This window comes from Rhea pennata, chromosome 6 (genome assembly GCF_028389875.1).
Source record: "Rhea pennata isolate bPtePen1 chromosome 6, bPtePen1.pri, whole genome shotgun sequence".
Taxonomy (NCBI): Eukaryota; Metazoa; Chordata; class Aves; order Rheiformes; family Rheidae; genus Rhea; species Rhea pennata.
The window spans coordinates 19290200-19316510 of record NC_084668.1 but is presented as its reverse complement, the minus strand read 5'-3'; the positions used below and the strand labels follow the sequence as shown (position 1 = coordinate 19316510).

General features: G+C 35.2%; 1 protein-coding gene across 1 annotated transcript in view; it reads left to right on the top strand.

Annotated features, from left to right (window-relative positions):
* The first annotated feature begins 1321 nt into the window (after nucleotides 1-1321).
* LOC134141839 (prolyl endopeptidase FAP-like) overlaps nucleotides 1322-26311 on the top strand; it is a 41964-nt gene continuing 16974 nt past the window's right edge. Inside the window, exons 1-17 of the mRNA XM_062578340.1 lie at nucleotides 1322-1505; nucleotides 1764-1848; nucleotides 8730-8825; nucleotides 10750-10844; nucleotides 10986-11060; nucleotides 11258-11310; nucleotides 12508-12580; nucleotides 14224-14344; nucleotides 16107-16261; nucleotides 17300-17403; nucleotides 17732-17867; nucleotides 21762-21806; nucleotides 23450-23554; nucleotides 23647-23717; nucleotides 24346-24399; nucleotides 24722-24846; nucleotides 25757-25804. Coding sequence (XP_062434324.1) covers nucleotides 1500-1505; nucleotides 1764-1848; nucleotides 8730-8825; nucleotides 10750-10844; nucleotides 10986-11060; nucleotides 11258-11310; nucleotides 12508-12580; nucleotides 14224-14344; nucleotides 16107-16261; nucleotides 17300-17403; nucleotides 17732-17867; nucleotides 21762-21806; nucleotides 23450-23554; nucleotides 23647-23717; nucleotides 24346-24399; nucleotides 24722-24846; nucleotides 25757-25804 — 1447 coding nt within the window. The 5' untranslated portion in view covers nucleotides 1322-1499. The remainder of the gene's footprint in view (nucleotides 1506-1763; nucleotides 1849-8729; nucleotides 8826-10749; nucleotides 10845-10985; nucleotides 11061-11257; nucleotides 11311-12507; nucleotides 12581-14223; nucleotides 14345-16106; nucleotides 16262-17299; nucleotides 17404-17731; nucleotides 17868-21761; nucleotides 21807-23449; nucleotides 23555-23646; nucleotides 23718-24345; nucleotides 24400-24721; nucleotides 24847-25756; nucleotides 25805-26311) is intronic.

Below are 26311 nucleotides of genomic sequence, written 5' to 3'. Positions count from 1 at the left end.
TGCTCAGGTAATCAATGATTACTGCTTTTTGGCAGAGCAGTGGAAGGATCCTCTCAGCAGGCATCCTTCTGAGACCAGGGCATCGCTATCCATCTGCTATGTGTCGTGGGCTATGTGGGGTGGCCTGCTAGCACAGAGCAACAGCATGAACATTGAAAGCATGAGGTGTGCTGGGATGAGCAAGGAGTAGTGGGGAAACGAGCCCAATGGTGCTGCCACCATACCCAATGTTGCCTAATTTGAATTGCCAATCTGTTTGGCACAGACTTCTCAAAACACCTAAAACGCTTCTGCTTTCCCCAGTTCGTCCCTCAGCCTCAGAGAGGCACATCGCATTGCCCTTCTGTGTTTCGGGTTGGTTTCCACGAATTCTGGCGATGCCGGCAGCAGCGTGAGGTGACCGCGGTGGCCACCTCAGTCGCGCCCGGCGCCCGTTGGGGTCGGCGGGGAGGCGGCGGCGGGCGCGGCCGCCAGGGGGCAGCGCGTGCGCTCGGGGCCGCGCGGCCGACCGTTACCCCTCCCCCGCCGCGGCGCGGCGCGCGGCGGCTCGGCCTGGGCTGTTCCCGCCCCCTGCGGACGGCTGAACGGTACGAGAAGGGAGGATTCGGTCCGCATCAGCGTTTTGATCTTTTCCTTGCGCTTCCGTGAGCAACTCTGGGGCAGATCAGTAGTAAGAACATTTGAATAAAGTCAGTCTAGTGAACACAGCATACTTTTGCCTCCCTTTCCGAGCGTTTTTCTGTCGACTAAGAATTCTCTTATGTAACTTGATACTGAGGTCTCAAGAGAAATCAGTGTTTTCAACTGACCTCATTTCAGCGAGCTAGGTAAAATACATACAGCACTATGTTTCAGAATGTGTGCTGGGCCCGTAGATACTCAGATTGAGTGTTACGTAGTCCATGCAAGTTTATTGTTTTCTGAGGAAAAAAGTAATTTTCTTCACTTGTGGAAGATGTTAAATGATTTGTTTTTCCACTTTCTGCTTTGCATTTTTATGCTACCATTATCTCAGAAACTAAACATTCAGTAATTATATATAAACAACAATAAAGGTATACTTCAAATTTCTCTGTTTATAAAGAAGTCATGAACGCAGCCTGAAAATGTGAGGATTGCACCCCCCCCCAAAAAAAAGCATAAATACTTTCAAAAGAAAAACAGTACATATCAAGTAACTGTTGAGTCATAAAACTCTTAAGTTAGTGTAAGCAGATGTTGGTTACAGCTTACATTGACGGGAAGTATATAATCACCACCCCTATAGCCACCCACAGTCCACTTCTGGTCCAAGACTTCCCTGAAAGTCTGTTTCTAATTTTATGAAAACCCTCTGAAATTTGGCACAGTTTTCAAGAGTATGTAGGGAAAAAAAAAGTCTGCCAGAGGTTTGGCCTCTGACTGTGAAAACAGACACTGCTTTTTCAAACTCTTTTCCTAGATCCGCTGACCAACACCCAGAAGAGAGAATTTGCATTCTTTTGGAATACAGCAGGAAAATGAAGGTCTGTATGCAGCTGAATTCAGCTTTTGGTAATATTTACATCTGTTGTTTTAAACTGCAGAAGGCCAGTTGTGGAAGTGTTTGCTTTAAAGAAAAAGGAAAGGGAAGTCGTTTCAAATGTGTACTGCAGGGACGTTTTTGTTTGTTACTTAGATCTCAGCAATTAAAAGAGAGTGTGAGGATTTGGTTATGTACAAAGCCATAAAAGTGTACTTCAGGCATATTAGAAATGTAATTATTGTTTGTTTCTGTCCTGCAGGTCCGGCTAAAAATCATATTTGGTGTGGTTTTATGCCTTTTGCTTTCCTTGTTACTTATGTGCATTATAATGCTTCCATCAAGAGGTAAGACCTTCATAGTCTAATATAGTGGAAAACATAATGTCTTTAGCTACTGTAGTTTCTAAAGTTCATAAAAGTTTGTAAAATCATTTTTAGGATTATCCTGTTAGAATTGTTGTGGCTTTCTTGCTTTACAGAAGTGTTTTACTGGCAACTGAAATATCCTGAAGATATGATGGAAATGCCAGCAAATGTTGAAACAAAGAACTGCTTAAAGTGAAAAGCACCTAAATTAATTCTGTTGTGCATGATGTTTCATGTTCTCAGGGCTAAAAAAAAATGTTCTTGGATCCCTCAAAATCTGTTATGTTTTGCATTAGAGGTTATGAGATTCTAACAATGTTAGTAGCTTGATTTAGTTTGGTAAACTTATGTTTTAAATGATAGCTTAGTAATTATTAGTTAGGTGAACTTGTATTAGGTTTTAAAATGGTTTTAAACAAGCATTTTGCTGTTGGTAGGTAAGGTGAATTGTTTGTGAAAGTATTTAAAATTGCATTTGGATATTAAAGCCTACATAGGATAAAACAGTAACTTGTAGCTTCCTCTGGCACTAATGTCATGTGGAGGTAAATGCCGATACACAGTATGATCTGTTGAGTCCTTAGGCAAAGTTTAATACAGATGTGGTTTTAAATTTGGAACCAGAGTGGCATTGACTTAATGATCTTTTTTTTTCTATAAGGAGTTTAATAAGAGCAATCTGAGTATTTACACAGCCCTTTAGCTATAGCAGATGAATTGAATGCCTCCAAAGTAAGTTAAAATAGTAACAAAAAACGTATATCTCAGTATTCACTTAAAATGATTTTTTTTTAATAATTATTCATTTGTTGATGGGGTGACTGAACTGAAAAGATCATTTTTTTTTACAACTAAATGTTATGAAATCAATTATCTGCTCAAGTCCTGTGAAAGTAAATCCTGTAGTTAATATGCAGCTCTGGTGAAAGGTGAAATCTCTCTTTCTGTGGAATATTTCTGTGGATTATGGTTATTAGGGGTTGTTTAGTTGAGGGAAGGGTGGGAAGGTTCTGAACCAGGTAGAGCTGATTCTGTTATGCAGCATGCGACTATGAGGGTAGGTTATACCAAGCTGGGAGGCCGTGCTGGGAAGAGATAGCTGAGGCAATAGGTTTGTGATGATTTGTACTATCAATCAGATAAGGTGCTACAGCTTTAGGTAGCTTAAGCATGATCAAGTCTGAACTCCGACTTCCATTCATTGCTAGACAGACATATTTGATATCGAGTCAGACTTGCTCATACCAAATCTGTTATGGCAGGGCATATTTTGATGAGTTTTGAATGAAAAAGAACAGTGAGGTGACAAAGATGCCCAGAGACTAAAGAAGCAGCCTAAAGAAGTTGCTACAGATCTGGGAAGGTACTGTAAAATTTCTAAATAGTATTTTTCCCTCCTGAAGTTATCTACATGCCAGCTCACTGTCTTAGTCTGAGCCTCATCAGTATCTGAGCCACTATCAAGGAAACCTTTTATCTCTTGAAATAGTGACTTACTAACCAACCATATTGAATATTAGCTATAGACCATAGTAGGATGAAAAAGAAGTTATCTTGATTTAGAGAATGCTCTTGAGGGAACACCATGGAAGATGCAGTTGTGTGGAACACATCTGATTATGACTTCTTAATTCCAGGTGGAACCCTAAGTTGTCCTATGCCTAAACACTTTTTAATTCTTAATAAAGTTGTAAAAGGGTGCACTATATATTATTTCTGTGATTAAAAATCTTGCAAGCCAAAGAGAAATAGGAAGTAGCTAGAGAGATAGAATGTTGTTTTTAACGTTCCACTTATACCACAATTGCAAAGTTGGAGAGAGCTAGAAAGAAAATTAATTGAATATTACATAGAAAATTATATAGAAACAAACTGACTAAATTTCTGCTTTAGAAATCAGCAAAGAAAAACATCATCTCTAATACTTGAAGAACTGAAGGAATACTTAGTTCTGTTTTTGTTGGCTGAGTTTCTAGAAATTTCATATTCTTCAAACTTCTTCCCTTTCTTGGACCCTTACACTGCAGAGATGTTAGATTCCATAGTAAACTAAACCATTTCCATCCTAGCATACTCTAGGTTTCTATATACCAGCTCTGTTCCTACTAGTTACAAGAGCTGGATCATGCTAAGTAATGTGACTTATTTGGATTTCAGTTTTTCATATTATTGCAAAGCGTGGTTTTGAAGTAACCTTCAATGAGAAAGCAGTGGCACACCTTGCAAAACTGTTTGAATAGAAAGCAGTTATGGAAAAATGGATTCAGCTAATGTGGAGCTGAGTGTGACCAGAAGTTCTGGAACAGGATCAGGAGTGTTGGAATTGATTTGTAATGCTGAGCTGGGCTGTGATTTCCCCAAGCAGAAGATTGCCTTCATGGGTATGTTGCAGGAGCTTGTGTTTTAGCAATTCAGCATCAGTCCGTGGAGATAAGAGTGGATGTTCCAGTCCAGAGGCAGGGTGCAATACCATCTGCAGGCTGGCTGTCTCAAGATGCTAACCACTTTTCTTTTGGCAAATCATTTCTCTGCTGCGTAGCAGTGGATGCCTGCAAGGCAGCTGTTGCTGTTGTTTGCTTTGAAACAGGGAATAATATTAATATCCTGAAATAAGAGCAGAGAATTTTTTGCAGAATGGCTTCTTGTAATGTCCTGTTGCCTATCCATCTTTTCCACTAATAAACAGAAACCAGATGGATACTTTTTGATTTTTATGTAGACTTGGTTTACTCTGGCAGGACCATACACAAATATATGGATGCGCACCACATTGTGGAATGAGCCAACAGGATACATATTATTGGGATTCTCTAGACGTCTGCCATTTTCAAATTTGGACAAACTGGCCCAAGAATATTGATAAAAGTGGCTAGATCTCCCTCATCTTCTAGCTTGTTAAAGTATTACTCGTGTATCACCAATGGTCTAAGCATAATGCACGCAGTTTTGATTCCTTCATATAGTAAAACTGGAAAAAGTTCAAAGAAGGACAACAAAGATGATTAAAAAAAAAGCTTCCATACTAGAAATGGCTGACTGGAGGTCGTAAGTCTGAAAAACAGACAATTTGGGAGGACTGCATAACAGTCTACAGCACCATGAATATAATGAAGAAGGTGGATAAGATTTGGCTCTTTACAACTTCTCATATGAGAAAGAACATCAAATTAACAAAAAAAGTAAGGGAAGATAGCCATCTTTTTGTACAGAGTAAAGTAGACCTGTAGAACTCATTGCAAACGGGTCGTGTAAATACTAGAACTCTGCAAGCATTCATTGGGTGTGTGGGTAGCTGTATGAAAGAAATCCCTTTGGGATATAAAGAAGCCATAGGAGCTGAGAATAGTTGGAATATGGGAGAATACTCAGGAGAATTATCAGATGTACTCACCACCTCCTTGTTTATGTCTGTAAACACAGTCACCACATTACCACAAATGATGCAACCAAGTTCCTGCTTTGTGGGAAATCATAGGATTCAGCACATCAGGAGTGGAGGAATGAATCTCTTTTGCAGAATTTGTGATCATGGATTCTGTCCTCTTGGACACAGGATACTGGTACAGTCCATTGATGTGGCCCAGTGTCACTATTACTGTCTAATGAAAAACAGGAAAAGCATCCAGGAAAGCATATCCAGGAAAAGCATTTTGAATACTGAAGCTGTCTCTGGTTTAGGAACTACTGGGTATACAGCAGTGTGTGTAGAGATTGGATGAGATTCGAAAAGTAGAAGTACTGTGTCCAAGAGCAGGCAGACATAGGACAGCCCAGGAACAGCCATCTGGAAAGTATTGCATTGATCCTGTCAGCTAGGCTTGGGAGTCTAAAGTAAGGGCTGTGTTGGTCTATCCACATCCACTCTTTGAAAGGGAATAATTCTGATAATGCATTTTCTTCACATTGATGTACATAATGTGAAATCTGAGTTTAATATAATGTGAAATTCTGCCTTCTGTATTGTGTTAAACTATCTCACAACAAGGAATTGAACAAGTAAATAAAATAAATGAGAAGGTATCTGCATAAAGCCACTGACAATAGATGCTTAGAGGTTGTTATCACCACAGTTACATGTGTATATAGAATGTGCTGAAATGCAGAAGTGAGTAATTATGACTATGAAATGTATAAAGCAATCTACTGTGAAACAAAATTACCAATTCAGTGCATGGTATTGTTCTGCATTTCTTGATGTTGTTGAAATGTGCACAAGAAAAATGGAATGGCATCTGAATGCAAATAGACCACAGAAGATTAAAACCAAAACAGTAGGTTTGTAAAGGGAAAAGAGCGAAGGTGAAATTTGGTAACCTTTCATTTCTCTGGTTAATTCTGCTATTTGCTTCGTTTTTGTCCTTAGGCTTCTTGTTTCATCTTTGTTATTCTGTAGAGAAATGAATCACAAGAAAATAACTTACCAAGCTTAACAATGGCTGTCCAAATCATTGTCTGTATAGTGTTGTAGACCTATAAATAACTCATCATGTTAATGTTTATTCTGTAAGCTGCGGAAACTTGAAGCTTGAAATCGTAGTCCTGATCAAATGTGGCCCGTGGGCCATCCAGTATGAGAATAAAAATTGAAACAAAGGATAAGGAAATACAAGACACTTTAGGAACAATAATGATAAAGCAATTTTTTGGTAGAATGTGATTTCAAACACTATTATTGAAACAATCTTCAGTTACAAAAAAAAAAATTGGCTACAATTGCAGCAAACAATTAAAGCTGCTGCTTTTAATTAAGGCATTTAAATATATCTTTAGTTGCCTAGAAACAAGTATTCAAAATCATAAGCAATCAAGTAAAATACTTGGGTTCAATGTTTTTACAGTCCACTGGTAGAAATTCCAATAGGAGTGAACATGTTTTGAAATTCATTAGCAGTCATAATAAATTATCAGAGAATATTAAATATATGAGTGAGATGGCTAACAGAATAAAGGTTTAAATTAGAGCTGTGAAAATTAGAGCAAATGGAGATGAAGCATTTGTAGTATCACTTGTCTTTTTAATAAATATTCCTCTTAGCTGAGAGAAGGAACCAGGAAATTTTACCAGATCAGAGTATCAAACAGGATTGTAAATTTAGAGCTCTTATACACACAACTATGGAAATAATTCTTAATAGTGGTTTTGCTTTGCTTATATAGACATACTCTCTTAGAAAATTTAAACTGAAAACTAATGATAAGTAACCCTCATTCAATGTAAATAGAAATGGACTCTTCTTTAGAATTATTTTATGCTAGTTTTCCAAGAGTTTGCTATCTTTGGGCTTATCTTTAACATATTCAAGGATCTCTTTAATATACAGTCATGATATTAACAGAAGGAATTAATGTGCTATTAAACTTCTTGGAATGTTTTCTGGATATATTGCTAGCTCAGTTTGGACCGGTAAGTTTTTTCTTATGGATTGGCATTCAGTTTTATTTCTCATGACAGCTTTCATCTGCATTAGTGCAGACAAGACTAGTGTCAACAGTCAATCTGACATGTGTATTCTGCAGTAAGTAATAGTCACTTAGCAGAAGAAAACGTGCATTATCATTACATACTGCTAGAGAAGAGAATATGAAGAAACATTTTGTGTGAAGTGAGTGTAGTCTTAACAAGAGGGAGCCTATAATGAGGAAGCGCTGGAGCATGATATGAAACCTCAGGGCAATGAGTCATCTTGGTTTTCTTAATCTGAGAGATGTGAAGGAATAAACAGAGGACGTGGCACTGGTCTACCTGGCTGCAGTGTGACATCCCTGGTACCTTTGAAGGCCATAACAATTCCCCATGACTTCAGAGGAGAAAAGCATTGAATGCAGAAGGCCTGGGATAAAGAAAGCTGCTGTTATTGTGGTACTGAACTTTAAACACTGGCCTTCTCAGACTGATTCCCATGCTTTTTGAAGATTATCTGTTTTGGTTAGTCTTTCACTTGTCAAGTCTGTTGATTCATTTTTTAATTTTTTTTTAATTAGATTTTTAAATGAAAATTTTTATTTGCGTGCATGCAGCAAGGATTTTCAGCATTATCTTCTTCTCATCCAGGCTGATTGCCCTCACATTTTGTTTTAAAAATCTGCCCTAGTTTCATGTATTTTAGAAGAAATGCAGCCATAACATACAAAACCAGCCATACTATTGTGCATTATTTTTACATAAATCAAATATCAGAGATGCTGTTTTCTCTCCAGAATCATTGCCAATTGTTTTGCAGCACTAAGTAAAGAATTGAAGTATGGGTTCACTTTTTCATTACATTTCAGTGTTTTTACCTGTGTACCTTTTGTCTGTTTTTTTCTTGGTGGTTACTGAGAAATATGGGTAGATGTAATAGTTTTGCAAGTCCTATCTATCTTATAATACTGTTTTTTGAGACAGTTATGAAATACCATTTGGCAGTAGCAATTTCTATGTATGTATTGTTTGTTGTCTGTTTGTTAAAAACATACAGGTCCTGTAACTATTAAAATTGGTTTCTCTACCTTCCACACATCTTCCTGAAACCTTTACTTTAAGAAAATGTTTGATTTGCCCTTTGTCTGAAAGAGGTTTTTCTTGGACTCAGTGTCTACAAGTAAACGAGTGACTGGGTGAATTAAATTGATCTAGCTAGTTCCTAATATTAAATCCCTAAAGGTGAGTCTTTCAGAAGCTGAAGGACCTTACCAGGACAGAAACAGGAAACTGTCTGCTGTGCCAGCTCTCTGGATACCTCCAAGTTTATGCTATTCTTGCTATTCACTAGTGCTAAATATAGAAAGGAAGAGTAGAAATATTTGGCTATTAATGATTTCAAATTTTGTTTTTCACTTCACAGCACTGCATTAACACAATTTCTCTGTCTTATTCTAAGTTGTCAACACAGATGATGGTCCTAGAGCTCTTACACTGGAGGATTATTTGAATGGAAACTTTCAATACAAAACATTTTTTCCATATTGGGTTTCAGGTAAGGAAAACCTTTTCTAATAAACCTTTCTTATATGTATTTTCTCGCTGGTTTACACAGACTCAGAAATGTCATTCCAGTCATTACTTCCAGTCATTATCATGAGTGAATGCTACTATAAAATAAATAATCTACTAGTCAAAACTTATGGTTGAAACTGATTTTTGTCAGTAATTCTAGAAATTCTAGGTATTTTATGTTGCAACAGAAATGTTTGTCACAGAGGTATTAACTGTTTTGTTTCTTTTTCTTTTGCCTACTGCTGTGAATATGATAGTAATATGTCAATATGCCAATCTTTTCTTAAGGAATCTCCTTTTTTTGTTTGTCACTGCACTTTCACTTACCATTGGTAATAATTGAGGTACCCTGGCTTACAGGCCCAGTTCTTCTTTATTTTTAGTAGTACCAAGCTATTCAATGAGCCTAGTTGTTCTTATCTAGCTGTTCTTATCTCTCACTAAAAAAAAGCCCTGAGACTGCGGAAATTTCTGAGTTCCAAGGCATTGGATGGGATTCTAAGCAAATTCCTTAATGTAGAAGATAAGGACATAAAGTTAATCACTGTTGATGTATAAGTGTCTGTTTGTGGCAGAAACTACTGGAAATATTGCTCTGTTATCACTGAATTGCGGCAACATTAAAAGATCTGAACTGGATTGGATTGCACTCCAGTACACACAGTACTACCACTCATATCTATGCACCACCTCAAGAGTTTATTATGACTAGAGGCAAGAAGCATAGTGCTCTCTCACTTGGGGGGTCTTAACAAGTTTAAACCCACAATTTTAGAACTGAACAGAAGCCTTCCAGGACATTGTAAAATTTGGGCTGCTCTTAGCAATTCACCATTTTAAGTATGTAGACATCAATGATGTGAGTTACAAATTAGTTCATTATTAGTTAGAATTCTGTCCGAATGTCCGAAGCATGAAGGCAGCGTATCACCTAAACCTGATACTCTATATATCCTCACTGCTTAGACTTATTTTTCCCTTTAACAGTCACTAAGCTCATGCAAAAGTCATGACATAGATCTGTCTACCACATTCCATATAACTGCATTTTTGTGTAGCAGGAAGCTGAAATTTAATATCCCTTCCTAAAACAGCCTGAGATCACCACAAACGCGGTCACACAAATCACATAAGTGTGCTTGAAAGATGCAAGGGTGATCTGATTTTCCAAAGATGAAAACCTTAAACAATATTTCAAGCTGCTTTTAAAATGTCAAAGCTTTTTCCTCGCTCTAGCTACACCAAGTATGTAATTCCTTCTCTCTGTTTATAGCAATGAAAGTAATGAAGTGAAACTAAAACTCTGACCTTCATACTCTCTGCCAAACTATGGGTCAGATCTTGAGCACAGGTAGGGATAAATTCCATTCTCACTGGAGGCCACTCAACTTTACTGGATAGGACATGTGAGTAAGAGCAGAATCTTGGAATGCAATGTCCCTGATGTGGTACTGCTGTTATCTCCAGAATCTGCGCAAATGAGAATGTTCTGGTGAAACTGTGAGCAACGATCTTGAATGTTTTCTTTAAAGCATTTATGTTGGTGGTCTTGCAAAACTGATCTAATGCATCAGTTCCTGCTATTGTTTAGACATTATTGAGAATAAAATTCAGCATTTAACTATAATGTTAACGAGCTGATGGCATATGCAGTATGTAATCTTGAGAACTAGCTGATGGCATGTGCAGTATGTAATCTTGAGAACATAATCAAGAATCCTTAAGTCAATTTGTTGTGCAACTCCATGCCTTGGCATCATTAGAAGAAAAGCATTTTAGGTAGATGCCAAAAGATATTTGCTCAAATTCTGTTCGCTAGCAAGAGCAGTGAATATTTGAATAAGCATGTCTATTATATAGTCTCTTCTGTGCAAGATAACTGCCATTTTATCTTATTTTTAAAGATAATGAATATCTTCATCAATCTGCAGAAGATGATATTATTCTTTACAATGTTGAAATGAACTACCCAACTACCATCATGACTAACAGCACAATGGTATGTACATTTTCAATAAATAAAAAGGCAGCAACAAGCAGTTATGTTTCAAATATCTCTTTAGAAGTGAGTGGATTTAAATCTTGTCATATCTTTATTTGAAGTGTGTTCTGGAATCTAATCTACTTCTTAATTTTTCAGAAAAAAGTTAATGCTTCAAATTATATGTTATCATCAGACAAATATTTCATAGCTCTGGAGAGCAATTATTCAAAGGTAATTATTTCAATGTATTGTTTAATGAAGTGTTTGATTTTATTCAATATTTTGTTGATCTGTTACCACAGGTCAGTGTTTCTTGATCTTTTCTTAAGTAAAGTAGAAGGCTATCAAAAGATAGGTGGTGGTTTTTAATTACATGATCTACTTCCAAGTTAATAATACTATTTTTTCTTACTTGCTTAATTTTTCAGCTGTGGAGATACTCTTATACTGCATCATACCACATTTATGATCTCATATATGGGTAAGATCTAATTTTTCTTACAGAGAGCTACAGCGGATACTCCATAGTGATGTGCTTGCAAGCTTTTCCACTGGGAACCTCTATAGCAATATGACTACCACCTTGCTTTGTTTTTGCTTGAATTGGTCAGGCTACTTGGTGTTTGCTTGATTACTGTTACCGATTGTTTGCTGCTTCAGAATCAGGAAGTTTGAAAAAAATGGTATCAGAGAAAATATAACTGTCCCTTCATCTACTCACCCAGGTATCTGGACTGGTTTATATTTTGAGCCCTAAAACTTTGACTGCTCAAGATTCTATATTCTTTTTTTTTTCTTTTTTTGCGTAATTTTCTTCCACCCCATTTTGATTGCTTTAGTTCTCTTCGGTTTCAACCAGATGTCTCATTGCCCTTCTGTTGTTGAATTCTTCCTTCTGGTCAATCTAGTCTTCAGATTTCCTAAAACACTTACACATGTCCTTTAGTGCTTCAGTGATGTTGTAACAGTCCATCTAAGGTTTCTTAAATGCTTACACCTCCTCCCCTGGCATTTGGTCTTTTTTTTCCCAAGATCTTCCTGAAACCATTTCTTTAAATCTACCCAACTCTGAAGGAAGCCATCTGCATCTCCAGTCACCTCCTTATGCCAGAAGTAGCAGTATGAGCAAATCCTTTTTAGTTCTGAGCAACAGTGACTTAAGTGCTACATGCCTGGGAAACTTGGCTTAAGTGACAGGAAGAGACTGCTTCAAGCTAATGGTTGCAGAGGCATTGCATGTGGCTTTGCAATCCTCAGCCATTCTAACTGCCACTGTTTTGCTTGCTTCAACATGTTATGTCCTCAGAACAACAGTGTGGCCACTTAGTTTGTATTTCCCAATGACTCACTGAGACTATAAGGCAGACTGCAAGTCTGCAGAGCAAGTTGCTTGTGCATTGTTTAGAAAAAGAAAAGGCTTGACAACACTCTTGAGAGTGCTTTCAAGGGGTTGAGTTGTGAGCCTTTACCAGCACTGGTGTACAAAATCACATGGCTGCATGTCTCACTGCCTGCTTTGCACAGCAGATACAAGCTTTTTGATACCAATTTTGCATTGCTCACCAAACAAAAAGTTGTTAGAAAATATAGCCCTTTGTGAATTTTATATGTATGTATGATATAATTGTCCATTTGCACTATGAGCAAAAAGCCATTTCAACTTCTTTCCTTTTTTTAGTGGTTTTGTAACAGAATATCAGCTTCCACATAAAATTCAGTATATATCCTGGTCTCCCGTTGGACACAAATTGGTCAGTAAAGATAATGAAGTGCTAGAATGATATTATTTTGCGTGTTTAGAAGAGATGTCTTTGTCTTTGGTTATTTTGTTAGGCCATATTTTTGACAGGCCTTTACGTGTGCATGTCAATCTTGTTCATGAATGTGAATAATAAAGAAAACAGTTTTAACTTGTTAAGGTGGTAGATCTGTTTTTTAATAAAAGTATCTATGCTCTCAATTAAATCGTGGGTTTTAGTTGGATAGCCAGTCTCTTATAAAAAGAATTGACCAACATTATATATAGGATATAATTCAGTTTCAAGGCCTAAGAAACAATGTGTTTTCTTTCGGCACCGTATCACACAAGTTTACTATGAAAAGTAATAAATCCCATATTTAAATAAACTCTCTTCTAAAATTTTTAGTCTAGGAAACAGCTGTCAGATTTGAAGTGTTATAAAAAATGTTTCAGTGTTTTTGGAATGGCTACTTGATAGCCAAGTATTTAAAATAAATGTATTTCTGCCTAATTATAGTGGCCCTATTGCATACAGTAGTAAGCTTAGAAACTTTTGTTATTCTTAGTTCAAAAGCATCAGCCCATTAATAGTTAGTGGTTTTAGAGCTACTTACTGAGTATCAATGACATACTTGTTCAAGGCAATATGTATGTTTAAACATCAGAAAATTCACAAAGAGTATTCCTGGCTAAATAGGAATGGAAAATTTCTTAGACAAATATTTTCCAAGTTCTAAGAAGATATTAATGCTCTTAAACTGTTTTCTTTAACAAGAATTCTAAAGATAGAACATGAGATATTTTTCTGTTGAAGTGCTAATAGTCTGTGATGTTTTTACATAGCAGTCTTCATGTTGTACCTACAGTTTTGGGAGTTGTTCATTTAAAGCACAAAGTAGTTAAAACATTATGCTGATGTTACTTACTGTAATGCTTATAGCTTCAAAAGGCGTGATTTTCCAAGATAGCGCTGTTTCTGGTTCTGATTTCTCAATCATGATTCCAGTCATGTGACTAAAATTCAGAGATAACTAGGGCTTGCAATCATCTCTTGCAAGGACTCTCTTTTGGTAACTAATTTACCAGAAAAGAACAAATCAGCTCAGAGAGAGTGAAACCTTTTTCTATCTCATTTCACATGACTAGGCCTCTTGTAAGGTTTAGAAGAGTTTGATTATTTTCTTTTTAGTCATTGTATATTTGTTCGTGTGTTCTATTTGTGGTGGCACCAGAAGAAAAACTCACAATACATTTTGCCCATCTGAGGGTCTACTGAAGTACACAATAATTTGAATGAGTTTCAAAGTTTTTTTTTTTTTTTTTTTTTTTTTTGAGGGGGGTGCTTTCCCACACCAAAGCTAGCCACAGAATCCTCAGGAGCATCTTAAAAACTAAGGGACTTGTTCAGGGTTTATTCTGACATAGTTGAACGCAGAACTTGGCCTTTAGTCTGTAATTTATTTACAGAGGTAAAATCTGCTCAGTCAGAATTTGCAAAGGCTTTTAATGTAGTGTTGTTCAGGTAAAGATTTCCTGTTTTGTATTCACCAATTACATCTTGTTGGTATAATGTGATAGCATTGACTGCACAAAATTTGACTCTAACTCCTGTTATTGGTGCATGTAGTTATACAAATACATTCTTGCCTTTAGGCATATGTATATCAGAATAATATCTACTTGAAAAAAAGTCCAAGAGAGGCACCAATTAAAATAACTAGTGATGGAAAAGAGAATGAAATATTTAATGGGATTCCTGACTGGGTCTATGAAGGTAAGTAAATGTTGAAGAGCAACAACTAATACGTTAAATGTTTTTTCTGGATTACTCAGTTCTCATATCCCATTCTAAATAATTTGTGGTGAAAAATGATTTTTAAAGCTATAAGGGTTACTTCATTTCATCTGTTTTCTACCATGTTAAGATTACTAAGAACTGGCAATGACTTCTTATTTTGGGAAGAGGGAGGATGAGAAGCTTTGAAATGATCTTAAATGTCAGTGTATGCTAATCATTACCTCTTTTCTAGTCTCTGTTGCAAAAGACCAAGGGAACATCCAAAAGTTAAGGGTAGTAAATTCAGATTAGAAGAAATTTTTTCTTCCACATCACATGACTAATCCTCATCCATGGCATGTTTTCTTGTTGCTATGCATGTCCTTGTTGCACCAATGAGCATCACTCATGGGCAACATTGCATTAAGTGCTGTGCAACACACAGGGAAGATACTGTGCTTGCATCAGGAAGCTTAGACAGAGGAGAGTAGAAAGGCCCAGGAAGTCTATGCAGAGCCCAAGAAATCATGAGACTATCTGTCAGCACAGTAGGCAACTGTTACTAGCACGTTAGCAACCTAATCGCCATTGAGTTTTCTTCAGCTTTGTGGCAAAGGTAGAATTTGGATTAAGTTTTGTAGATGCTTATGGGCAGGTCCTCCCAAGCTTGGAGACAACATGGGATAAAATATGTTTGAAAGAACGTGCTTGAAAATACAGCCAGTGAGTGATGGAAATTGGCACCATGAATTGAATAGAGTCAACCTATCCATAACCAGTGTGAGCAGAGAGCTGGAGTAGGAGCAAACTGTGAAGCACTTTGTAGGACATGATATTTTTAATGCTATAAAAAAGGAAGAGTTAGTGAGGCTGACCAGAGAAGGTGAAAGGCTCATGTCCTTGTTTGCAGCCAGAGAGGAGTATGAGGTCTTGGCAGAGAGATGAGCCTATATTTTGACTTGAATAGAAAAATAATCTGGAGGGCCAGAAGGTGAGGGGAGAAGGAGAGATGGAGGTAGAGAGAGAGGGAGATGGGGTGGAGAGGAGAGATCTGGGAATGCATTGTATAGAGATAACAGTTGAACTTGCGTATGCAGATGAGACATATCTAGTGATAACATGTATGGTGACCCCTTTGGGAAACATACAAGCTGGAGGAGAGATGAGATGTGTTCTTCAAAGGATTCAAGATATTATAATATATATATGTGTGAAATTTGCCAATATGAGAGCTGTTGGAAATATGTTCAGTGGCTTTATTTAAAAATAAGCTGTTATTACCTTTAAGACTATCTGTAGCTATACAAACTAAAAATGTTAGTTGCCAGACAATGACTGGATTTCACATTCATAAGTGTAACCAAAATTCTGGATCTTTAGTTACTTAAGCTAGATAGAACTTTACAAATTGAGCTTCCACTGCTTATGCAGTGGTTGAAAATTGAGTATAATGGAAGTTTTAATTTTGATGCAAATTTGACGCTTCAGTGCATCAGAAAGAAAAAAATCAGCCGCATGCACCCATGCAAAACCTCACTGAGTTAAATGGGGTCTGTGTGCCTGCACTGCAGTTCTGAGGATTTTCAAGCCATTTCAGAATTGAGATCTATTGCAATATGTCTGGTATAGGGTCTTGTTGTTTATTTAGCGTAACTCTCTTTACATAGCTGGGTTGATAAGGTTAAAATGATAAGAAAGATTAAAGATAAAATGGATTAGAATAATAAACTCTTATGAACTAACCCTTTTTTTTTCTTAGAGGAAATGCTTGCTACAAAATATGCTTTGTGGTGGTCTCCAAATGGAAAATATATAGCATATGTACAGTTTAATGATTCTGACATACCAGTCATTGAATATTCATATTTTGGTGAGGACCAGTATCCTAGAAAAATAATTATCCCATACCCAAAGGTATGTTTGCTCATTTTTCTGATTTACTTTCAATTGAGAAATGAGTTATGATAACTTTGAAGTGAATAGTGCTTAAATATTTGTATTGCAGTGGTTAAATCTATTGTGGCATAAATTAATTCAAGAAAGCCAACTTAGGTCCAGTTCTGAAAAGGGATAAGTTCATTCAAAACTAGAGATACTGAATAGTCTCAGTGAAATAAATGGAAGTACTCACGTAAGTAAAAACTGTGTGCAAACATGCATGCTTGCATGATGCAACCTTACATTTCCAATTCAGTTTACTCAGTGATATGCGGCTATACAATTGTTATTTTTTTATTAAATTAATTTTGAGGTATTTTTTATTTTGTATGGTAACAGCTATGACAGCTTCAATTTCTTGATATACTTGGTAGCATTTTTTGATTCCAGAGGGCTTTGGATCATACCTGCTTTCAAAGTGCCAGATGTAAGGCAAGAATTTTTTGGGCTTGCATTTCTTGAGCCTGTATTAGAGATCTCTCATCACTCTTGTCATGTTCATATGATTGCACATGATCATATTAATGCATCTTAAGAAGTTACCATCTGTCAAGTGAGTTACTGTTCAATTCTGAAGTAAAATTGACCTGTTCAAACCACACATGGAAGAGAATTTAAAAAAAAAAAACATAATACATGCAACAAATAAACAAGCACAAAGTCGGTTAAAGCTAACCCATTTTATCTCACAGCCGAGATGTCAGAGAGCACTTGCAGTCATGGGAACATAGTCCTGGAATATTGTGCCAATAGAAGTGTAGTGTGTGTTGTAAAGATCTACACTACAAATAGAACAGGGCTTGTTCCCACCAAGCACTGTTTTCAGTCTAGAAAGGCACTAAATTTGACTGGTTAAAACATTATGTTTATAAATAAGATCAAGTTTGTTCCATTATACTTAACACATATTTCTTAATTTATCTTCTTTTTCCTGCAAGAGATGTTATTTTCCTTAGTCTGAATTGCTAACAGGTTGATTTGAATAATGTTGTACACTTTTTTTTTTTTTTTAAGGCTGGGGCTAAAAATCCTACCGTTAGAGTGTTTATTGTAGATACTGTTAATGCTGAAGCCTTTGGTCCTAAAGAGGTTCCAGTTCCTGCAATGATAGCGTCAAGGTAGTGTGCTCTCAAATACATGTTCTCTTTTTAAAAAAAGATTTTGTTTGTTTGTTTTGAGTGCTTCAACCTCTGAATTTCTTTTCTCCTTCAAACAGTGAGTGTCATATTCATCTCCTAGATGGACTGGGAGCTAACTAGAAATGTTGTATTTTGATTCTGTCTGCCCATGTGACATGTTGTTATAAAGGACTAAAACCATTCCTAGGACAATGACTGTTTTGCTGTTGTGTTTCACAGAGTAAAATGCTAGAACAATCAGTAGCAATGCTACTATATTCCTGCTCTTTAATAACCCCTCTTTCTTTCTCTTTCTTTCTTTTTTTAGTGATCACTATTTTACTTGGCTTACTTGGGTAACAGATAATCGGATCTGTGTGCAATGGCTAAAGAGAATCCAGAATTTTTCAGTCTTAGCTATTTGTGACTTCAAAGAAAATTCAAATACTTGGGAGTGTCCAGAGGTAATAAAATTGGAAATATAAATATAACATTGCTGGAATTAGCATTTGCTAATCTCCGTTGGATTATCCCATCTGTACAGGTATTGTAACACCTACTGGTGATACACAGGTTGCCCTCTTTTGAATGTTCTGACTTATACCTGAGTAAAACATAACTTCCAGAAGTGTATTTAATCTTGCCCTAAACTCTTCAAGAAAAGAATTGTATGCTTGCTGTAATCATCTGTTTCAGCATTTAATCACACTCATCTTTTAACTAATAGTGATATCTTTTTCAGTATTATGATTGCTGTGTGGAGGGTGAAAAAATTTTAATTGCACCATCAAGAAAACAAAACACCAAAACACCATATTTTTAGAGAGTTTAGTAATATAAAAGCAACAAAAATTACAAGGATGCTATTGACCTGATCTGAAAGTTGTTGCTTAGTTCCTTGCTCTCTCATCTTCACTAGTGGAAACATGTAGGACTTTTTTTAACAGTTTTATACTATGTAAAAGTTTCGTATTAAGTCTGTCTGAATCAGGTTCGTTATGATGAATTTTAGGTTGGTGGAAATAAGATATAGATTAAAAGTCAGGAAGGTTTGTAGGAGGAAGTAATTGTGTTATATCAAGTCTTATAGTTGGAGAAAGCAAGCAAATTTTCAGCAGCACAATTCTTTTTTCGGATCTGAAAAAGTAAAACTTCAGGCTAATTGCAATTAGTAACTTTATTTAAATATGTCATTCAATTAATAAGACTGTTGACAGGAAAACCTTCATGGATGGTACCGCTGAGTAGGATGAGTTTATATAGTCTATGTATTTATACCTATATGTAGTTAGTTATAGATCTTACATATATATGTATTTCTAGTACATGTATTTATTAGAAAGATATATAAAGCCTCAGGATTTTAACCACTGATAAATTTCTTATGGCTCCTGAGAGGAAAAGACAACACTAACTTTCAGTAACTGTAGTACAGAGGTCTTATTTATTGTCCTTTAGTATTGGTGATGTCTGCATATCTTTTCTTCAGAGGTTGTTATAGAGCGCCTACAAAAACTAGCATTAGTCTGAAACCTGAAAATATTTACCAAAAAAAAAAAAAAAAAAAAAAAACAGCCCAAGAATGCTTATGAAAGTGTTCTATATAACTGTATAACTGACAAGTTATATAAAATGCTGAAATGCTGAGTTTATTCACAGCCTTTCCAAGCTGGAAATAGTTCTTGTATTATATCAATGATATGACAGTTGTTGGTAGTTTAAAAGGAAGCTAGGGTCCTGATCTTTCAAAAAAGTTACCATTCAAGTAACTTTCCACAGAGGAACAGCCTGACTTTACTAGGACAGTATACATATTTACTGCAGAAATTTATTACAACTGAAGAAGATTGATTGCAGAAATATTATGATTTCCTATGTAATTATTCCATTTCATATTTAGATTAACACTGAATCTCTATCCCACCTGGAAGTAACCAACATTTTGATAACTAAATATTTTAACTTTCATAAAAAACAAGAGATATAAGTCTTTACCACAGTCCATCAAAGAGTTTTAATACAAGCTTAACTTTAAGCATGTAAGCAGAGTTACTGATTTCAGTAGGTCTGCTTATGTGTTTAAAATTAAGCATGTGCTTAATTGTTTTGTTGGAACCAAACCAGAGCAATTAACATCTTGCGAGGACTGTGTTCGTGATCCTTGCTTAATTGCATTTCTCCATGAAACCTTATTTATGGAGTCACTACTGACGTTTCTATAATTCTATATTTATACAGTGATACAATGCTTTTATCACATTAGAGTTTGCACAAATGGTCAATTGAAGGAGTGTGAACAGATGGGAGTGCTACATTAGCTCTATTTGCAGTTAGAAAGTATATCTCTGTGCATTTCCACTGGCAAAAATATTTCTGTCTTGTTGATTTCAGATTAAATAGAGACTCTAATGTACAATGAATGTGTTAGAGTTTTGGTGCTTGAAAATAGTAATAATATATAACCTACAAGATGTTACTAAAGTGTGGATTCACCAAACATGTTAATGTACTTAGCTCTTACTCATGTGAATAGACCATAAAAGCCAACAGGACTTCAGTGGAATTGCTCATGTGAGTAAAAGCTATGCATGTAAATAAGTGTTTGTGAAAAAGATTCCAATTCTGCAAATAAAATTCCATAAATGCTTTAATACATGCGAAAAGGCCATAGAAGTCAATAGAACTACACATATGAGAGAAGTTAAAAATATCCTTATGTATTAGGTCATTGGGATCTGAGCCTTAATTTTTAAAAAGGAAATAAATCTAGGAAGCAGATATAAAACAATACTTTGCATTTTTTTTAATCTCAGTAAGAAATAAAACATATCTGAAAGCATGATTCCGAATGTTTGTGAAATTACATTAAGGATAAGAAATGCAAAACATTTTGTTTAGAAAGCAAATTTACTGAAATATGTATTAAAGGGCTTCAGATTGTGGAAAAAATATTTCATTAAACAGTATAAAGAAAAACTTGAAAGATAAAGATATATATAAATTTATTGAATGCAGAATTGTTAAGTATTGTATGACCTGTTCCATCCAACAATTAAGATCTTACAGTCTGCAGTGAAAAATTCATTAGAAAGTATTGGAAATCCATTAGAAACTTTATAAGTCAAACATAAATAAAAATGTAAAAGCACATTCAGTTTGCAAGAGAAACTGCTCCATTTATGCTCTGTGTGTGTGTGTGCGTGTATGCTTTTAAAATCAGCTTTAAGACTATCATAAGGAGTTAAGCTCTGTTAAACTTATATTATTCATCTCAAAACATGGTAACCTGGGTGATTTTTGATGCCTACATTCTCTTTGACAATGTTTAATTTTTCTGTTTAAGTACTTAACTTGTGACATTTTAAAGTCTTGAAAATCGGTCTTTTTAATGCCTCTCAAGCGTGACAAAAAAAAAAAAAAAAAGGCCCTCAGATTTCTGTTCACTTAGTTTTAAATATTTTTCACTTTGTGGCTATAAAATAAATTTAAATCAAAATACCTATTTTACCTGGCTTAAGTGATGTATTGAGTGTTCCATCACTGTTGATGTGACTGGAAGTTGCTGCTATTCAAGATAACAAAAGAGCTTTCTACTCGAACAGTTAAATGAGAATGCTTTGGGGAGTTTGCACCAGATTTTGATCTTTATTATTTGATATGTATCCAGAAATACTAGAGTATCTTGGATCTACAAAGGTATTAAAATAAATGAAACCAGAATTTGGTTTTAAAATGCCTACCTTTGTTTCAGAGGATGAGAGGAAGAATGTTTTCTCATTGTTTACCAGAATTTTCCACTGGCCAAAAGAAAGGAGAGAAGAGAAGCTATTCAACACTGCAGTTGTCTAGATAAAAATGTGTTTTACGTTATTGTGCAAGTTTTAAAGCTTATATGCCAAAGTATATGGGTTGTATTTTGAACCTCAGCTTTAAAAGCTGTACCTAATAGTTGCTCTGTTATAAATCAGCATCATTCCTTTCAAATCAAAGGAAATATGTCAAATGAACCAGCTGAGAATCTAAATCAGATTTTTAATATTATTATTATTCCAGAAAGTATTTGAGTTGTTTTTAGTGAAAAATTAATGGGAGTAAGCAGTTGTTAGTTCTTGCTTTCTGTGAAATGAAATGAATTATTTTTTATTTTATTTATCTCTGAGGATAGCTGTTAAAAACTAATAATATTTTAATTAATGTAATAGTATTACTATAATATTGTTATTTACCTCAGGCATCTCTGAATGATGCCTTCAGGTTCTCTGAAGCTATATAACTAATAAGTTACTTGAAGGATTTTAAACTCCATGAACTCGTTCTTAAACTTCTTAAAAGAGTGTACACTTGTTTTTGTTTTTCAGAATCAACAGCACATAGAAGAAAGTCAAACAGGATGGGCAGGCGGAGTAGGTTTTCTGTTTTCTTGTTGTACTCTGTTTTGGTTTAATGAAAAACTATAGCTTTCTGTGTCTCTAAAACATAAAGTACCCTTGTGAATGAGAAAATGCTTCTGCCTTAAACCTGTTGCATTGTAGGATTAAGATTTTTGACTCTGCCTGTGTTAGGCATAGTAACTGGCTACTTGCTTTAGTTTAAGAACCCTTCTCTCTTGTATATATTAGTTCAATTGACTAGGCACTATACTGAAGGGAGGAAAGTCATGGAAGGAGATAGATTCATATGGCAAAGTAATTCTTAGAAGCATCTTGTAAGTAAAAAAAAAATAGATATTATCGTAAAATTCTTCTGATGTCACTAGGGCAACAGATAAAAATCTATCGTATCATAGCATTTTAGCAGTAGAAACTGTCCCCTCAGAACACAATTTTAAGGCTGAGTGCTGCCCTTCTTCCCCTCGGGAGAAACCCTCAATGTAAGACACCCCTCTCACAGGAGTAGTTGATACTTACCTGCAGTTACCTGTAAGCAAAAGAAATTTTCTGTACTCTGTAACCTTTACTAGGAAGAGACATATCTTTGTGAGCTCATACTAAAAATGAAGCTGCAGAAAATAGTAGGAGCATGAGATCAGTTTTTACAATGATATATTCTAATAGCACATATATATTACTACTTATGTTACTCGTCGGACTCAAGAAATATTAAGAAGATTCAGTATGGAAAACCTCACACTGTGCCTGCATGTCCTGTAGCGGTCTTAACTGAGAGTTTCAATTTTCAGTGCACTGTTCTTTAAGAGAGGTGTTTTTATTTAAAGTGAAGATTACATGTTTAGATGGATAAATCATTTTGCTTGCTTGCTTGCCTTTTTTTTTTTTTTTTTTTTTTTTTTTTGCCTCCTCTCTTGAGACTGTGATGACAGGTTTTTATTAGAACTAGCGATATTGCACACATACATAAATCTGTGCATTAGCCTCTATGGGATTTCAAGGATTAAGAATATTAGAAGCAGGCTCCAGGACGATTTAGCTTGAGGTAATAGATTCTTGTCCAGTGTGGGGTTAGTATTATTCAAAAGTCATAATCACTCAGGATCATTTGGTGCTATGTTTGAAGTTGTGCAAAGTAGTCCTTGACTGACAATCTTAGTAAAGAGATGAAGATTTAAAAGGAAGCAATGTTCTTAAACATTATTGGGTCGGAATGGGGAACTTAGATATCCATTTACTCAGTGTTGTGTTTGTTCAGTGAATAAACCAAATTCTGTGATCCATAGGATTTTCAGTCTGGCACTATTCTCAAACATTAGTTTTATTCAGAAACTTAATTATTAAGGATACCTGTTACCTACTTTTCAATAACTAAAGAAAGATCATTCAAAATATACAAGCAAATTATTCCATTTGTATTAAGCAGAGAACTTGTATTTGTGGGAAGCTTGAGATATGTGTGTTATCTGACATGACAGATTAGAAATTGTAATGTGCACTGAGTGAAAGATTGCGCATCACAGATAAACAGGTATCCAAAGTGATTTGTCCTATATGAATTATTGAAATAGATTCTAGTTACTTCTAATGTGTACTATAAGCTACTAAACAGCTTGGACACTTATTTATGTTTCATCTCCCATTTTAATTTGTTTCAGTTCTTTGTTTCAACACCATATTTCACATCAGACAGCAGTTCATACTACAAAATTTTTAGTGATAAAAATGGTTATAAGCATATTCATTACATCAATGGCTCTGTGGTAAGTCAAACATAGAATGTTCCACATTAATCTATTGTAAATTCCTGAAATAATTCTACTATATTCATTAACTTGTATATCTTGCCTCACAGGAGAATGCAATCCAAATCACAAGTGGAGAATGGGAGGCAATATACATTTTCAGAGTAACAAGTGATGCAATGTAAGTATTGTGCAGAAGAAAATGTGTTTTCAGTGTTATCAGTAAGAGCAACACTTAATCATTTGCACTCATATTAGCCATTTGACAACTCATCAAGTTGTAACTAGCTATAATTTGTTTAGTTACTCAACACATCCACAGCAAAGTTGTATGCAAATACAGTGCACAAGTTTGCAAACTTGGGTTTCTTATGGAAGAGCCTTTGTAAATTGCCCCCGCCCTTCTTTTTTTATATTCAGTCATCCATCTTAGAGGTTCTTATCTAGAAAGTACTTAAGTTTAAGCATATGGTTAACTCTCATGCAATTAGCAATTCAATTATTTTTTGCTGAATTTCAGCTGTGGTGTCTCATTCAGATTATTATATATAGAGATATAATTTATGTAATTTGAGTGACTAGTTCATGATAATTTATATATCCTATTTATATATCACTAATTTGTCATCTAGTCAGAACTTGAGCTAAGATTTATTGAGATGAAATGTTAATAAGCTTAACTGACTCTTCTGTCATGTGCAGAAGTCTCAAAAAGTTCAAGTTAACTTCCAAGAAAGCTTTTCATTTTGATGCTGGTTCACAGGTCATCATTTTATGGATTATTTATTAACATATAAATGAATTTACAGTTTCTATTCAAGCAATGAATTTGAAGGCTATCCAGGAAGAAGGAATATTTACAAGTAAGTATTATCAATATTATCTTAATGATACTAGTTTGATAGAAGATAGGTCTGGATTTGCCAGTAAAAGGATTTATTTTTAAGATCATTAAAATATTAATTTCACAGCTTAACTTAACTAAACCTTAACATCAATTTATATCTGAGAATTGAAGAGAGATACCATCTAAGTATACTATTGGTAAAAAAAAAATAAAAGAAAAAAGGAAAGCATTTGTATTTAAAGAGAACTATTCTGAGGTTAAGGTGCCTATGTTCTAGAATTTGAGGCAGACCAATCAGAAATTAGTTAAAACAAAATATTGTTTTATTTTCATCCTAGAATCAGTATTGGACATGGACCTATCAGGAAACAATGCATAACTTGCAATCTAAGGAAAGAGAGATGCCAGTATTATACAGCAAGGTTCAGTGAATATTCTAAGTATTATGCCTTGATCTGTTATGGTATGTATGGCATAGGAACAAACATATACTCAGGTTATTCTTCCAAATGTATGTGGGGTGTAGACAGTACTGATTATCTTGGATAATGGCTAGATGAAATGATTAAAACCTTTGTTAGCCACAAAATGTTGGACAATTACTATCTGAGAAAATTTTTAATATTGGAACTAAGAAAAACTTAATTCAGCAAGAGACATGATCACTGAAAACACTTCTAACAGAAATATTAGATGAGGTCTTAGCTCTGTTGAAGTAAGTTAGATGATTTCAGTGATCTGAGGTTTCATCCATTATTGTAATCAAGGAACAATAACCTCATAAACTAAAAAAGGAAAAAAATCTATCTGTTTTCCTTTTGCGTACTTTGTATAAAGTTTACTGTTCTGCTTCCGTATTAGATGATCAGCTGAACAAGTCCTAAGAACCTCTGCTAAGCAGAGGCACAAATGTAACAGAATAATAACGCCTTTCAATCATTCATGCACAGAAAGTCAGTAAGGTCATCACCATACGAAAGCCACTCACTTTCACAAATACAATGTGACATGTTCTCAGAAGACTTTCACATTGTTAGTTCTGCATTCATCTTATGTAATCACATCTCATGTATTAACCAGATGTCACTTCATCTCTAGGGGAGAAGAGTTTGTTGATAGACTTAAAGTTACTTCTGTTACATTTGCTAAGTAACACCTGTATGTATACAAGTCTATGTACACACAGTAACAGATGCATTTTGTGTGGCGGGGACCACTTGATTATATAGTAGAAAAGATTCAGATTTGTATAAGACTATATTCAACTCGGAACCCTTTCATAACTCTCAGTTACCAAAGTTAATGTGATATACACTTTGTCACGAAAGTCATACTTCAAATTGTAAACAACCTTTTTCTTATTCTTATGACAGGTCCTGGGATTCCTATTTCTACTCTTTTTGAGAACCATGGTGATAGAGGTAGTGCAAATATCTTGCCTGTTTCTGAACAATTGTTTTTCTCATTAATCTTCACTATGCAAATCCTCCAATGCAATGTTTAGGATTACACTCAAGAAGCCTTTCTTGTTTGTGCATCAAAAAGAGTTAGTAAAATATCAAGCTTCTTTCTAGCCTTATTAATTAGTAAAATCCAAATATTAGTGAACACATGGAGGACTGTATTTTCATTATTGAGTCTGGCACTTTTGTACCATCTTGGTATTTTTCTTGTTTGCCAGCTTGGGTGAAGCGAACATTGGCAACTCCTTGTCTATCAAATACTGATTAGAACTTTGTAGAACAAACTTCTATATTTTCAAAGTTATTCCTTTCACATTGGGATTAATGCAGACTGATTTTTTTTTTTGAACCAACCTTACCCCATGCAAGAGGTAATAGTATACTATTTACAGCTTGCAGTTAGACCTGCAATACTGTACTGATTAGAATTTGGACCAATAACTTGCTCTTCAGCCATCAGTAGAA